The sequence below is a fragment of the Sitophilus oryzae genome, unplaced genomic scaffold (assembly GCF_002938485.1).
Source record: "Sitophilus oryzae breed Bouriz unplaced genomic scaffold, Soryzae_2.0 scaffold_1442_pilon_pilon, whole genome shotgun sequence".
Lineage (NCBI taxonomy): Eukaryota > Metazoa > Arthropoda > Insecta > Coleoptera > Curculionidae > Sitophilus > Sitophilus oryzae.
In genome coordinates, this window is record NW_022146107.1 from 5,988,722 (window position 1) to 6,001,201 (window position 12,480).

The 12,480-nt window shown below is 31.8% G+C and overlaps 2 protein-coding genes across 2 annotated transcripts in view; both read right to left on the reverse strand.

The window, feature by feature from the left end:
- Positions 1-217: 217 nt before the first annotated feature.
- On the reverse strand, positions 218-5,491 carry LOC115877131 (cysteine-rich protein 1-like). The gene is made up of 2 exons (XM_030893258.1): positions 5,308-5,491; positions 218-755 (listed from the first exon to the last, which is right to left on the reverse strand). Exons 1-2 carry the CDS (start codon positions 5,345-5,347, stop codon positions 559-561), a joined length of 237 nt encoding a protein of 78 aa, XP_030749118.1. The 5' UTR covers positions 5,348-5,491; the 3' UTR covers positions 218-558.
- A 4,518-nt stretch (positions 5,492-10,009) lies between these two features.
- The window catches only part of LOC115877132 (cilia- and flagella-associated protein 52), a 32,035-nt gene continuing 29,564 nt past the window's right edge, over positions 10,010-12,480 (reverse strand). Inside the window, exon 13 of the mRNA XM_030893259.1 lies at positions 10,010-10,986. Coding sequence (XP_030749119.1) covers positions 10,634-10,986 — 353 coding nt within the window. The 3' untranslated portion in view covers positions 10,010-10,633. The remainder of the gene's footprint in view (positions 10,987-12,480) is intronic.

Below are 12,480 nucleotides of genomic sequence, written 5' to 3' on the forward strand. Positions count from 1 at the left end.
TTGTGATCTATTATAAACCCATTATTTTATTTTTAATCATGAAATATATCTATATAATCTCTGACATATTTATCTACTATTATTTATGCTTGATTACATAAACTACTTTTTAAAACTTATCTAAATCTCCAAACTATAACATACAGAACAGGTTTCGCTTATTTCCAAGCAAACTGAATAGATTTATGTCTATAAGGAAAAATTTAAAAATAAGACCAAAATGTTTATTATTTTTATTAATGAAAAATATAAAACTTAATCTTCATTATGTATAAATAATACAACAAAAGTCAGTAATACCACGGAATGTCGGTTGGTTACATTTAGAACCAATAAATAAAAGTTAACTTAGAAATACTTAATATTTAAAGCGAATTTAAGGATTTTTTTATCAATTAATATATAGAAGTGGCAAGAACTAAATAATTATATATAATCCACGGAGAAATACTCAAAATTATTAAAAATACTTTTACTTAATAGGTTTTCCATGGAGAAGCATTTTATAATTATTTAACATTCTGTCACTTTTATAAGTTTTCTCTATTTCGGCAGTTTCTACTTCTTGTAAACGTAGCTTTCAGCACCACCCCTTCCAAAACCACCAGGTCCAAAGAGAGCTGAGTAGCAAGGGTTGTGGCAGTAAGGTTTTCCTTCCCTTTCTGCGTGGGACCCGGGTGTAAGGGTTTTGTTGCACTTCTCACATTTTAAGCATGCTGGATGCCAGTCCTTTCCAAGGGAACTTTTGCGTTCAGCTAGAAAAACATAAGTGTTTAAATTAGTTTCAAGGTACTGCTTTGCTACAGGTCACGCTTGAAAATATTTACAAATCACCCGTGATTTTATTTAACGGATGTTTTATAAATACAAAGAGTTCTAACCGATTTTACTTTTTTAAGATATTTTTTGAGGGCATAGTAAAAAATTAATTTCAATTTTTTATTAGCCAACCGTACCAACAGGTATGGTAGGCTATTAAGATCGGCAAAAAAAAAAGATTTTTTAATTTCACTCAAAATGAGTTATTTGAGTCATAAATGACCTACATACAAAATATTTTCATGGTGTCTGTCTGTCTGTCCGCCTGTAACACGATAACTCCAAAACCGCTAAACCGATTTTAACCAAATTTGGCACAAAAATACTGTGGAACCCGAGAATCTGGCTATTAGTTTTTAGTGGGGGTGGGGGGTTGGTAAGGGGGTATGGGAGGGGGTTAAAAATTTTAAAAAATCGTAACTCCAAAATTACAGTAGCTAGCGAAACGCGGTTTTCAATTTAAGATTAGGAATAATATTTGCAACAAAATCTGTAATAACATCAAAATCAGTCAAAGTCGCAGTTTTTGAGATATTCCGTGTTTCCGTAGTCCGTTTTTGAGAAAATCCGTGTAGAGAACTCCAAACTCCCATCGGACGCGACCCCAGGTGGCGGATAGGGGAAATAACCGCGGACCAAAATTGGAAAAATTCCTTTACTTTGAAACTAAAAGAACTGCCTACCAACTTTTTATTAACATATTTTAGTATGGGCGGCTATACGTGCCTCCCGGCGCCATTTTTTTTATTTGGCGCTCATATTTAAAAGGGGCACAAGGAAGTTAATCAAGATGAGGCGGATAAGAGAATAAGCCTAAACTGTCTTAATGCCCCCACAGACGCCCAGTTTTATCGCTCAGGCCGCCTGTGCAAACCTGGTTTGTGCAGTTATATCGGTAGAAAGTCTGAGGCAAAACAAGCTTAGTTTTTGATGAGAAGGTAAAATATTAAATGTTTTTCAATATGCTAATACGTATAACCACATTTGCACATGAATTTATCTGGTTAAACAATGCAGAAGTTGTGTCATAACTACTCATTAATTGCAGGGAAAATATATGACTATTGATGTATTAAAATTTTCATCAGAAAAATATAGATATGTACCTAACAATTTTAATTTTAATAGACCATTGGTATACTCTTAGGGTATACCTAATATTCTTGTTTGTGGCTTTTGTATGGTAACAGACTTCTTATAAAGGTAACAGATGATAATTTTTATGGGAAGTTATATGACATTTTATTACTATCGAAATCAAAGCCCATATTTGCAAGTTTTAAGGAAAACGGTTTTAAATAAATCTTAGTAAAGGTACTAAGGTTTTATTTCTTTAAGTAACTTATAAAGATTATAACTATCAATGACCATCAGTGTCAAAAAAAATATTTATTTGATTGATGGATTTAATCTCTCAGTCTCATGAGTGTGATGCAATTGTAGATTAGTGACATATTTTATAGCGGTGACATAAATTTAAGACTACAATATAAAAATACCGTATGATCGAATAAAAACGGCGTCAGCGATGGCTATGAAATGAAGATCGCTGTCATTTTATATGTAAATTTATATAGGAAATGCCATCGATCGTCATTTCCAAGCCAACTGGACGCCGTTTTTATTCGATCATACGGTATAAACTCTTAAAACGCTTTTTTAGGGTTAAAATAATGGAATGGGCTTGGTCGATTTTCACTTGTTCAATTTCCTGTTTGAGAAAAAAACACAACATTTATCAATGGATGAGTCAAACTTGGTCTAAGTTTGACCTTACAGTTGTTGAATTCCTAAAATAGCTATTACATCTATATACTCCTTGAATATAAAATAATCAAATATTATGTCATGGACGCGAGTGGTGAATCATGCTCTTTATTTTCATTTATTATTTTTGCGGACATTGTTTCACATCATACATAATAGATTCATACCATATGTTCTAAAAGCTTTATGATTAGAGTTTCTACTTTACCTGTCAGTTTATAGTTAAAAAATGAGATAAATTTTAAAATGTGCTCGACACAAATCTTTTAAGACAAAAATTAGTTTAAATGAGTGATGGACAAATGCAAGATCAACGCTAGTCCTGGTCTTGGCTTTGTTTTTTGTGTAAGACCAAGATCATCCGTCTCGCTCATCACTAGTTAAAATAGATATAGGTATTTTAAATCTTTATTTTATTATACCGTATGGTCGAAAAAAAAATGGCGTCAGCGATGGCTATGAGATGAAGATCGCTGTGTAAAATTATATCATCGATGTTATTTATTTCCAAGCCAATTGAACCAAAAGCCTTTTTTTTCGATCATACGGTATTATAGAATAGCTTTATTGCACGCCTTTTTGACAATACGACAAAACGGTACTTTCATTAATATATTAAATTTAAATGTTATTTAAGTTAACTACCGTTAGAAAAATACTTGTACTCAAATTTATAGTTCAAACACGTAGCTAAAGGTTTGAAACATCGGTTATGTATTCATTGCATTAAGGAAGTGCGGGCTTTTTAACAGCGTTATCGTAAAATGAATAGGAATGTAAATATGCACTTTTTCTACGTATTGCAAGATTGCATATATGTACAAATTGCCCGAGCATGTTAATATATTAATTAAACTGTAAATCGTTAAAACGCTTTGCCTTTGAGTAAATTTAATGGAATGTTAACGAAATATTTTTTTAATTTTTTTTAAGGGTAATTGGAGATAAAAACTAGTTTTGATAGAGATTTAGAGATACCATTTTACTTTAAAAATGAATTATTGTAGTTATTTTAAAAATGAATTATTGTAGCTCCTAGAATAATTATATTCTGATAATACAGGTTGCGTAGCTAGATATTCTGTGATACAGGGGAATATTGGGGGGTCTCAATATTCCCTTGATATAGGACTACTACCTATTTTAACTCTAGTATAAATGTTTTACAAAAAAGACGATTGATTTTTTTTTCGAAGAGCAATTGATGAAACCCCATCATCAATGGCGAAAAAATCGTCCGATTTAATGTGTCTTTGGAGAGTGAACTGAGGGGCTGAAACTCTGAATGTAGATTAGGCTTCATTTTTTCATAATATTTTGACGACGTTTCGTGCACTACGAAACCCCATCATCAATGAATTAAATAAAAAAAATCGCCCGATTTAAAGGAAATTTGGTATGTTGATAGATTGGACCAAGACCAAACTTGACCGTGTGAGACACTGTCACTGTGACAGCTAGTTTTGACGTAAGAACCGTCAAAAGTTGATGTTGTCCGAGCGCGACCAAAATTGGTCGGATACGACGTTTCGTTTATATCTTCATCAGTGTGGGACTAACGATTTGATATTAAAGAAAAATGTAGGTCGCTTTCGGCATAATTGGGGACGGGCTACAGGATGACGCCGTCCACGTTTCGAACCGAAGCCTCTAAATGGCCGACATCATCAGGATTGTTCTTAATTATAGGTCGATTGGAACCAAACTAGGCACGTGGGTAGAGGTACATGGAGTGACAGACAGACGAGAATAAGATGTTTAACTTCAAATATGCGCACATAGTGCACACAATTTTTTTTTTTGATTGATGACCTCTAAGAGACAAACGAAGCACTTTTGTATACAGGTAAATTATGTTCAATAAACTTTTTATGGCTCCAAAAAATTGGTATGTCCTCGGAATATTTGAACACCCTGTATATCATATTTTATCTACTACAGTAAACGGCCGTATGATCAAAAAGTTTTGTAATCAATCGCGCTTTGCATTGCATATCAAAAAAGCAATTCCAATGAAAAAATCACAGAACTTTTCTAATTAGGTACCGAAGTCAAAGGTAGCTTGATTATGAAATTCTTTGATCCAGATTCTTTGATCCGATGCATAGAGAACGCAAATTTATTAATTAACATCAACTGCATGATCAAATAAAACAGCGTCATAGTAGCATTCGCAATAACAATTGATGATAATAATTGTCAGGCCGACCTCTATACGTCATTTATTTAAAGCTGACATATTTTTTAACAAAATTTAATATATTTCATTTGGAAAAAAGTAGAAACTCTCCAGAAATCAATCTATTTCCATAAAATAGTAATATATATCTGATTTAATTTTTACTGTTACTCCATTCCAATATGAATTTTTGAGAAGTTTTTATGCCAGTTTTAACAAATGACATATAAGACGATATCATCGATTGCCATTTCAAAGGCCACTCCAACGCGATTTTTTTTCATCTAATGGTATAACAAATAAAATGTAATAATAAATTCATTGTTATTAAAATTATATCTACAAGTATAAAAACAAATACGAAAGTAGTTAAAGACCCAGTTGTTATCTGTTATCTATCATACTAATATCCCAATAAGCAGGTACTTCGTTTGAATCAATATTTATCTTGTTATCTATGTTTAATAAAAAAGATAGTATTATCTTTTCGGAAAGATATAGACATAGTCTCATATTGGAATCGAAGAAAACAAGATACTCACCAAAATAAACTGGTTTCTCGCACCTGGGACAGTTGGGCATTTCGACGGGTCAATTTAGTCGTACCTGTAACACAACGGGGGCAGCAGTACTAGCCTTGTTAAGCCTATGGCACAAACCGAACTAACTGAAAAATGCCTGGCTTAGCAGGTTTTCAATTCGGTCGGTCTCGTACTTGACGAAAGATAAATAATGATGCGGTGATGAATTTTGTGTTGTGTGCTATACGGCATGTCCATATTTGTGTCAGTATGTGATTTAACAATTTGGCAGTATTTATTTTAGTTAATTTATATTCTGGTTGATTAGACAAACATAACTAAATTATTTGCTTAGTAGTAGTCTAGTAGCAGTGGCGCGTATATAATGTAGGCAAAAAGGATTTACTTACCCCAGACAAAATCCTTAAATCTTAATCTTTTTTTATATCATTACATTATAAGTCATTACTACATCCAAGAAATATTCGCAATAAGCATTTTTTATCTTATTTTTATTCTAGAGAAATTACATAAGAATCTTAAGATATATTTTTAAATCATTTTTTACTACTGCCGTTATCGCGCAATTCCCATATAGGTATTTCTTGTATAGACGCTTCATATATGAATAAGACTTGTGTTGACTTGTGTGACTTCATATATGTGAGAAGTGTGTTTATTAAATGCCCTGTATTAGAGCAATATTTTACCAAAAATCGACATCTTGGGAAATTTTTATTTTCTTTTCGATCAATTGTTTTAGGGTAATTCTACTTCAGTGAATTGTTTTCGGGCAATTTTAATAGATCCGTTGTATTGCTCATGCAATAAAACAACAGGTGACTTACTTGTGCCCAACCAGCTATTACCGGTAATTCGTGACAGCGTTTTCAGATGCAGCGGAGCGTCCGCGCGTACCGTCCGCCAGTTCCATGAGTTTAAACGAACAATTTCACATGGGTCGCGTATGCTCCGTCCGGATGAGCTATCTTGAAAAAACATCCGCGCGTTCGGTCCGCTCCATCTGAAAGCGCTGTAACCCTAAAACGATAACTTAATTTTTCAACATCACATTATAAACTAAATTCAGGGCCAAAACCTATAATATTACGAAAATATCAAGATCTACAACCCCTTTTGGTGATAAACTTGTCATTAAATCACCAGAAGAAGTTGTCAAAATTATATCTCACGTATATACAATACAGGGTTTTCAGAAATGAATGTGCTTTACCTGCAGGATAACCTGGTAGTAAAAAACTTAAATAATAATTTAAATGTAGGAGTTGTAGAAATAAACAAAAGACGATCAGAAAGTTACGAAAAATTTAATTTTTTTAACGAAATACGCTTTATATTTTTTAGTTTTTTTTTTAAATATCTTTTTCTTCCGATTTCAAACATATTGTTATGTTCTTCCTGGATTCCATGTGGATATTTCAAAGCCTTATTTGATTAATGAAGTTAAAAAAAAGAATAAAAAAATATATAAAAAATTAAGGAAGTTATTTACACTATAAAGAACAACACTAAAAACTATTTAACACTGTAACCAGCTCTGCTATAACTTGGCTTTCCAATTTTCGGGATCGGGATCGGGATAAGAACCTTGGGATAGAACCTCTCATTGGCATTAGCATCCAATGAGAAATTTAACTTAAAGAAATAAATAAAATTAATAAAAATGCAGCTACATATATAAAAAAGAAAGTGAGAAAAGTTTTTATTAAAATAGACAATCTCGGAAATGCCAAAAGATAGTTCTTACGATATTTCCCTACATTTTGAGACAATCCGTATTAGGTTTTATCCTAATTTTAAATATATAGAAACACTGTTATCATAGTAATCGTAATGCTATATAGTTCTTATCAAATAGTCTTAGTTCAATTCTAATTTTAATTATTATTTAATTTTTATATGACATTATTGGAACATGGTTCGATAAAAGCTTGAGCGCTTTGATTGAACTTATTTAATAAAGATAATAGTAAAGTGTTTATGCTGAATTAAAAAGTGTAAAATATTTTATACACATAAAAAAAATATTGTTAAATTTTTTAAATATTGTTTCATCTTTTTGTGATATTACTAGTTAAATATATTAAGTTAGGCCATAATAATTATTCTAATGAAAAATGTATTTAGCAGAAATTCCACGCTACGGCTGCAACAGTTTGAGCATTTTATTATTAATATTTTTTTGGGAAACAATATTTTTTTAGGATATACATGATGTTATATATAATCTTCTATTTAATGTGAGATAATTTTTAAATGATGTACAAATAAATACGTCAAAAATGTCTAAAACGTATCAGACACGATCTAATATTATTTTTATAATTAATAATTAGTAACAAAACATTGAAGATTATAAGAGTACAAACCTTGAAGCAGATTACAGAAAATTCCTAGAAGGCTAAAATTTGACATATGAGATGAAAAACAGTCAAAACTATGAATTAGGGAACAGGTTTTCAAAGTTTTATTAGCCATCCCGTTATATTCGCCAGTTGATAGCCTATGCCTATGCATTAGACAGCAATGGCAGCGAAATAGATCAGTATTGGAGAGTAATGGAATATAGAGGGAATTGTAACTGCTGTCAAGTTCTATTTTCTTCTTTTTTAAGTTTATGTTCGCAGAACCGTAACCGCATTCGAATATATTTCGTATTATTTGAAATTTATGTCTAGTGTTACTTTATTGGTAAATTCAAGAAATTATGGAATATGTTATGATTGTACAGAGTTATCGGCAGAGAAATACGTAGACGAGGACTACATTAAAATTTAGTTTTTTTTTATAAAAAAAGATGCCATTTTATTTCTTAAAAATATTATCTGTTGTAACATCATTATATGTTGCCGATCATTTTACTTCTAGCATGAAGCAATACCTATGCAGCAGTTTTGATGGAAGGCTGTAAATTGTGTTTCGACTATCTTTTATTAATATGTAAAGTTTGTAATGCTTTGCCTCACAGTAATAAATTTGAACCTTAAGGTACCTCTGCCAAATAAATAGAATAGATCAGGTGATAAGGACTTGGCAATACGGACTACCAAACTTTTAGTTCAATTAAAATTAATGGTTATTATAATATAGTGATATAGATCCGGCAGAACTGGAATGACTGGAACCTGGATGTAGGTCCATGAAGCTTCATGTAACTCCGGACCAGAGATATGGACTAAGTCTATATCTCTGCATCGGACCCGACTCCTTTAAAATACCGGTTCTGTTCATTCCTAGTTCACATGCAACCTCAATATTATTTATAACTAGATATTCGCTTATCTCATTGTTATTGGATTCTAAATTCCATGGAAACTCCGTTTATAAAAACTATCGAGACTAAGGGAACAGGTGTGGTAGGTGGTAGGTGATGCGAGGGTGCCCAAAAACTAGAGATGTCGACTGCCTGGCAAATGATTGGCTGATTTTCTTATTAATATTTTTTATTTAGACTGTTTAAAATTTTCCAGTTATTCATGATTTATCATTATAGACCGAGAGCTGGATACATAAAAAACCTTATCATCGTTACATGGCTAATTTTTTGTGTGTAGTATCCTTTTGTGTAGCCATTGTGAAATAGTCATGTCTGCCAGCGAGATCCCGGGGCTTAAAGCGGGGGCGGCCAATCGAAAGGGTGAAATTTTGACACTAAAAATATTATAAGGTACACGACTTATAATTGCCAAATAGCTTTTATTTATTATTAGGAAACGTGTAAAATTGTTGACAGACATTTTTCTCGTGGCTGAAATGCCGATAGACAACGCGAAAGAGGCATAGAATTTTGACAAAAGAAAATCATCGCATACATGCATGTCGGTTGGTGGAATGTCACGTTTATTGTTAATTAATTTAAAAAGTCGTATGAGCAAAAGGGCAGACAAAAAAATCGTTATTAAAATAATAAAAAAATATATTTATAATATAATTGTATATTATATGATTTATCTATGCTTAAATGGATGAGGCGGCCAGCGTTCCCTGAAAAAAGCGCTAGAGTAATATCGCGCTTTTGATAACTGTCTGCAGCTGATTGAGCCACGATCTTTTTGTCTGCCCTTTTGCATACGGCTTTTAAAATAAATAAATATGACATTTCACCAATCGGTATGCAAATATGCCATAATTTTTTTCATTCTTCAAATTTCATTTTTTAATAATTTTTAAAATTTCATGCCTCTTTGGCGTTGTCTGTCGGCATTTTCGCGACTAGAAAAATGTCTGCCAACAATTTTCCACGTTTCTTAACAATAAATAAAAGCTATTTTCGCAATTATAACTCATGTATCTTATAATATTTTTAGTGTCAAAATTACACCCTTTCGATTGGCCGCCCCCGCTATAAGCCCAGGGATCGCGCTGGCAGACATGACTATTTCATAATGGCTACACAAAAGGATACTTCACACAAAAAATTAGCCATGTAACGATGATAAGGTTTTTTATGTAGCCAGCTCCTAGACTATTATACATATATTATCTTTATCAATAATAAATAAATAGAAAACAAAATATGATCGATCATGAACATATTTTAACAAATATTTAATTCCTTATTAATTTGATTAATGGAGATCGACAAGTTATCGTAATAAGAGCCTCTATACTAATAAATGTCAGTTTGACATTAATATATACCTACTGGAGTTTAATTTGTAGTTATGCAAATAAATAGAGATAACAACGTAACAGTAAACAATGACGATATAAAACTTTTATTGGATCACTTATAAAATTGAATTAATTTGCTTTGTTCTAATCTAAGCATAATAATATAACAGAGGGTTCTATCTAAGCATAATAATCTCAGTCGGTATTTATATGTCTAGGAGTGAATCGCTATGGCGATCTTGTAAGTCGAAAAATACTTGCTCTTTTCTCTTTGTTCAGTACATCTTATTGTACTGACTACGTTGATTGTACTCTTCGTGCACACGAAAATCGGCACCCAATGACATTTTTTAGATGTCGTTGGATCTGTCCAAGCAAAAAATATATGGACAGTGAGCGATAGTTTTTTGTAATTTTATTTCAAAAGTGTATAATTCTTTTTATATCATTTGTTTGGATATCATCTGGTGTCTTCGAAGTTATATACTTTCTCGCTTGACAGACTACATCTATATTTTTAAAACAAAAATCAAAAATTTCCTGAAATGTATGGTTTTAAGTTAAGGGTATTAACGCTGTTTTATATGCAGTAAAAAATAAACTATAAAAAGAAATAATAATAAGGAATTATATGTAGGTATAATAAAATTACAAGTAATAGGTAGATATATGAATCTTTACGAGTGAATGGCAGTTTTTAATTTAATATTGATCATTTAGTATCACAGGATACTCCTTTGGCTTTATCGCTGGTTTTGCTCGTTTGTGATGGAGGTTTCTTCGGCGTCGAGCTAGTCGATCCTTGTTTGGAAGATCTACGTGATCCTTGGATAGATCCTGAAATATTTTTATTTTCCGGTTTGACATTAGCCGATCCAGCACTCCTATTACTTTTGTTCTCTTCGGCTTCTAAAACGTTTTCGCATACATTGGCACATGGATCGCCTTTAGATGATCGACTCGATGAAACTGTGGATGGACATTTACAAAATTCTCGTTTCGGTTCACCAGGTTCCTTTGGTGACTCCCTGACGCTTTTCTGACTGGATCTAGAAGTGGGCAAATCTAAAATATTAATTAAAATATTAGATTACAGTCTATACAAAGGGAGGATCCCTGACAGTGATAGTTGTGTCTCTCAATTTAATTTACAGGCAAATATATTTTCTGTCATTTTTTGGGTCTGCTACTGATTATAAGAATTCTTCTATTTATTAATTTGGTTATATATTGCTTCAATTATTTTCGTTTAGATAAAAGTAATAATTCGGGATAATATTTATAAATATCTCATGGTTGGTGTAATATCCATTTATTAATTTTTCAGTCATCAATAGATTTAATTATATAGACGGTACTTAAATTTATCAAATATTTTTTTAAAGTAACCATGCTATAATAAAATACCTATATCAGTTTATTTTACGAATTTTACAAAATAAAAGGATAACATTTTTGAAAGATATTTGGTGACGTCAAAAATCACTTATGACGTTTCAATTTCTATGTTTTATTATATTGAACTACCTTTTTTTTATTATATTGAACTACCTCTAAACCAAACCGATTGCATCGTATGGTCGAAAAAAAAACGGCATCTAGTTGGCTTGGAAATGAACATCGATGACATTCCCCATATAATTTTACATATAAAATGACAGCGACCTTCATTTCAGAGGCATCTCTGACGCCGTTTTTTTTTCGATCATATTGTAGAATAAATAATAAGGCCAGTGAACGCAAACAAACCCACAACATTTCAAATCAAATTTAAATGTTTCAATTAAAACGTCAACCAGAACTGTCAAGGATGGGGACCTATAATGTCGATTCCGACCACAATATACATGGACAATATTATACTCGTGCTTTAATCTCTTTATTCGAAAATTCCTATAGATATACCGGGTGCGTCTCAAAAGTGGCAAAAACTTTTTTATTTTTTCAGATAAAAAAACGAGATTTGGTATGTTAGTATATGACATAAATTAGGATTGATTGACGTATTCAATTGTTTTTGGTCACATCCTGTTTCACCGGAAATGACTACAACTTTTGATTTTTAAATAGCACCCTCGGTATTTTTTTACATTATTCAATAAAATGACATCGTATGTCAATTTTTGACATTCTCGCTTAATAAATAATCGTATTTTAAATTTCAATCTAGAGTGCCATGACTATGTTAAAACAGTAATTTTTGGAGCCTTGGAAAAATAGATTTGACCATCTAATGTTTTTAGTGTCTTATCCTGGCCGGTTAAAATTGTATTTTTAATCATATCTCAATTTTTTCAAATGGAACGAGGGTGGCGCATTAGCATGTTTGGAAAAAGCATTTTTTACGAATAATTTGATACCACACACTTGGTATGTCGAGTCAATTTTTCGTTATGAACCGCAAGTTATAATTTCAAATAAACCATATGCAAAAATGTCAAAAGTTGACATATGATATGTCATTCTATTCAGAGTGTCATTCTCTATCGAATAAAGTAACAAAACACCGAGAGTGTCATTTAAAAATCAAAAAAGTTGTAGTCATTTTCGGTGAAACAG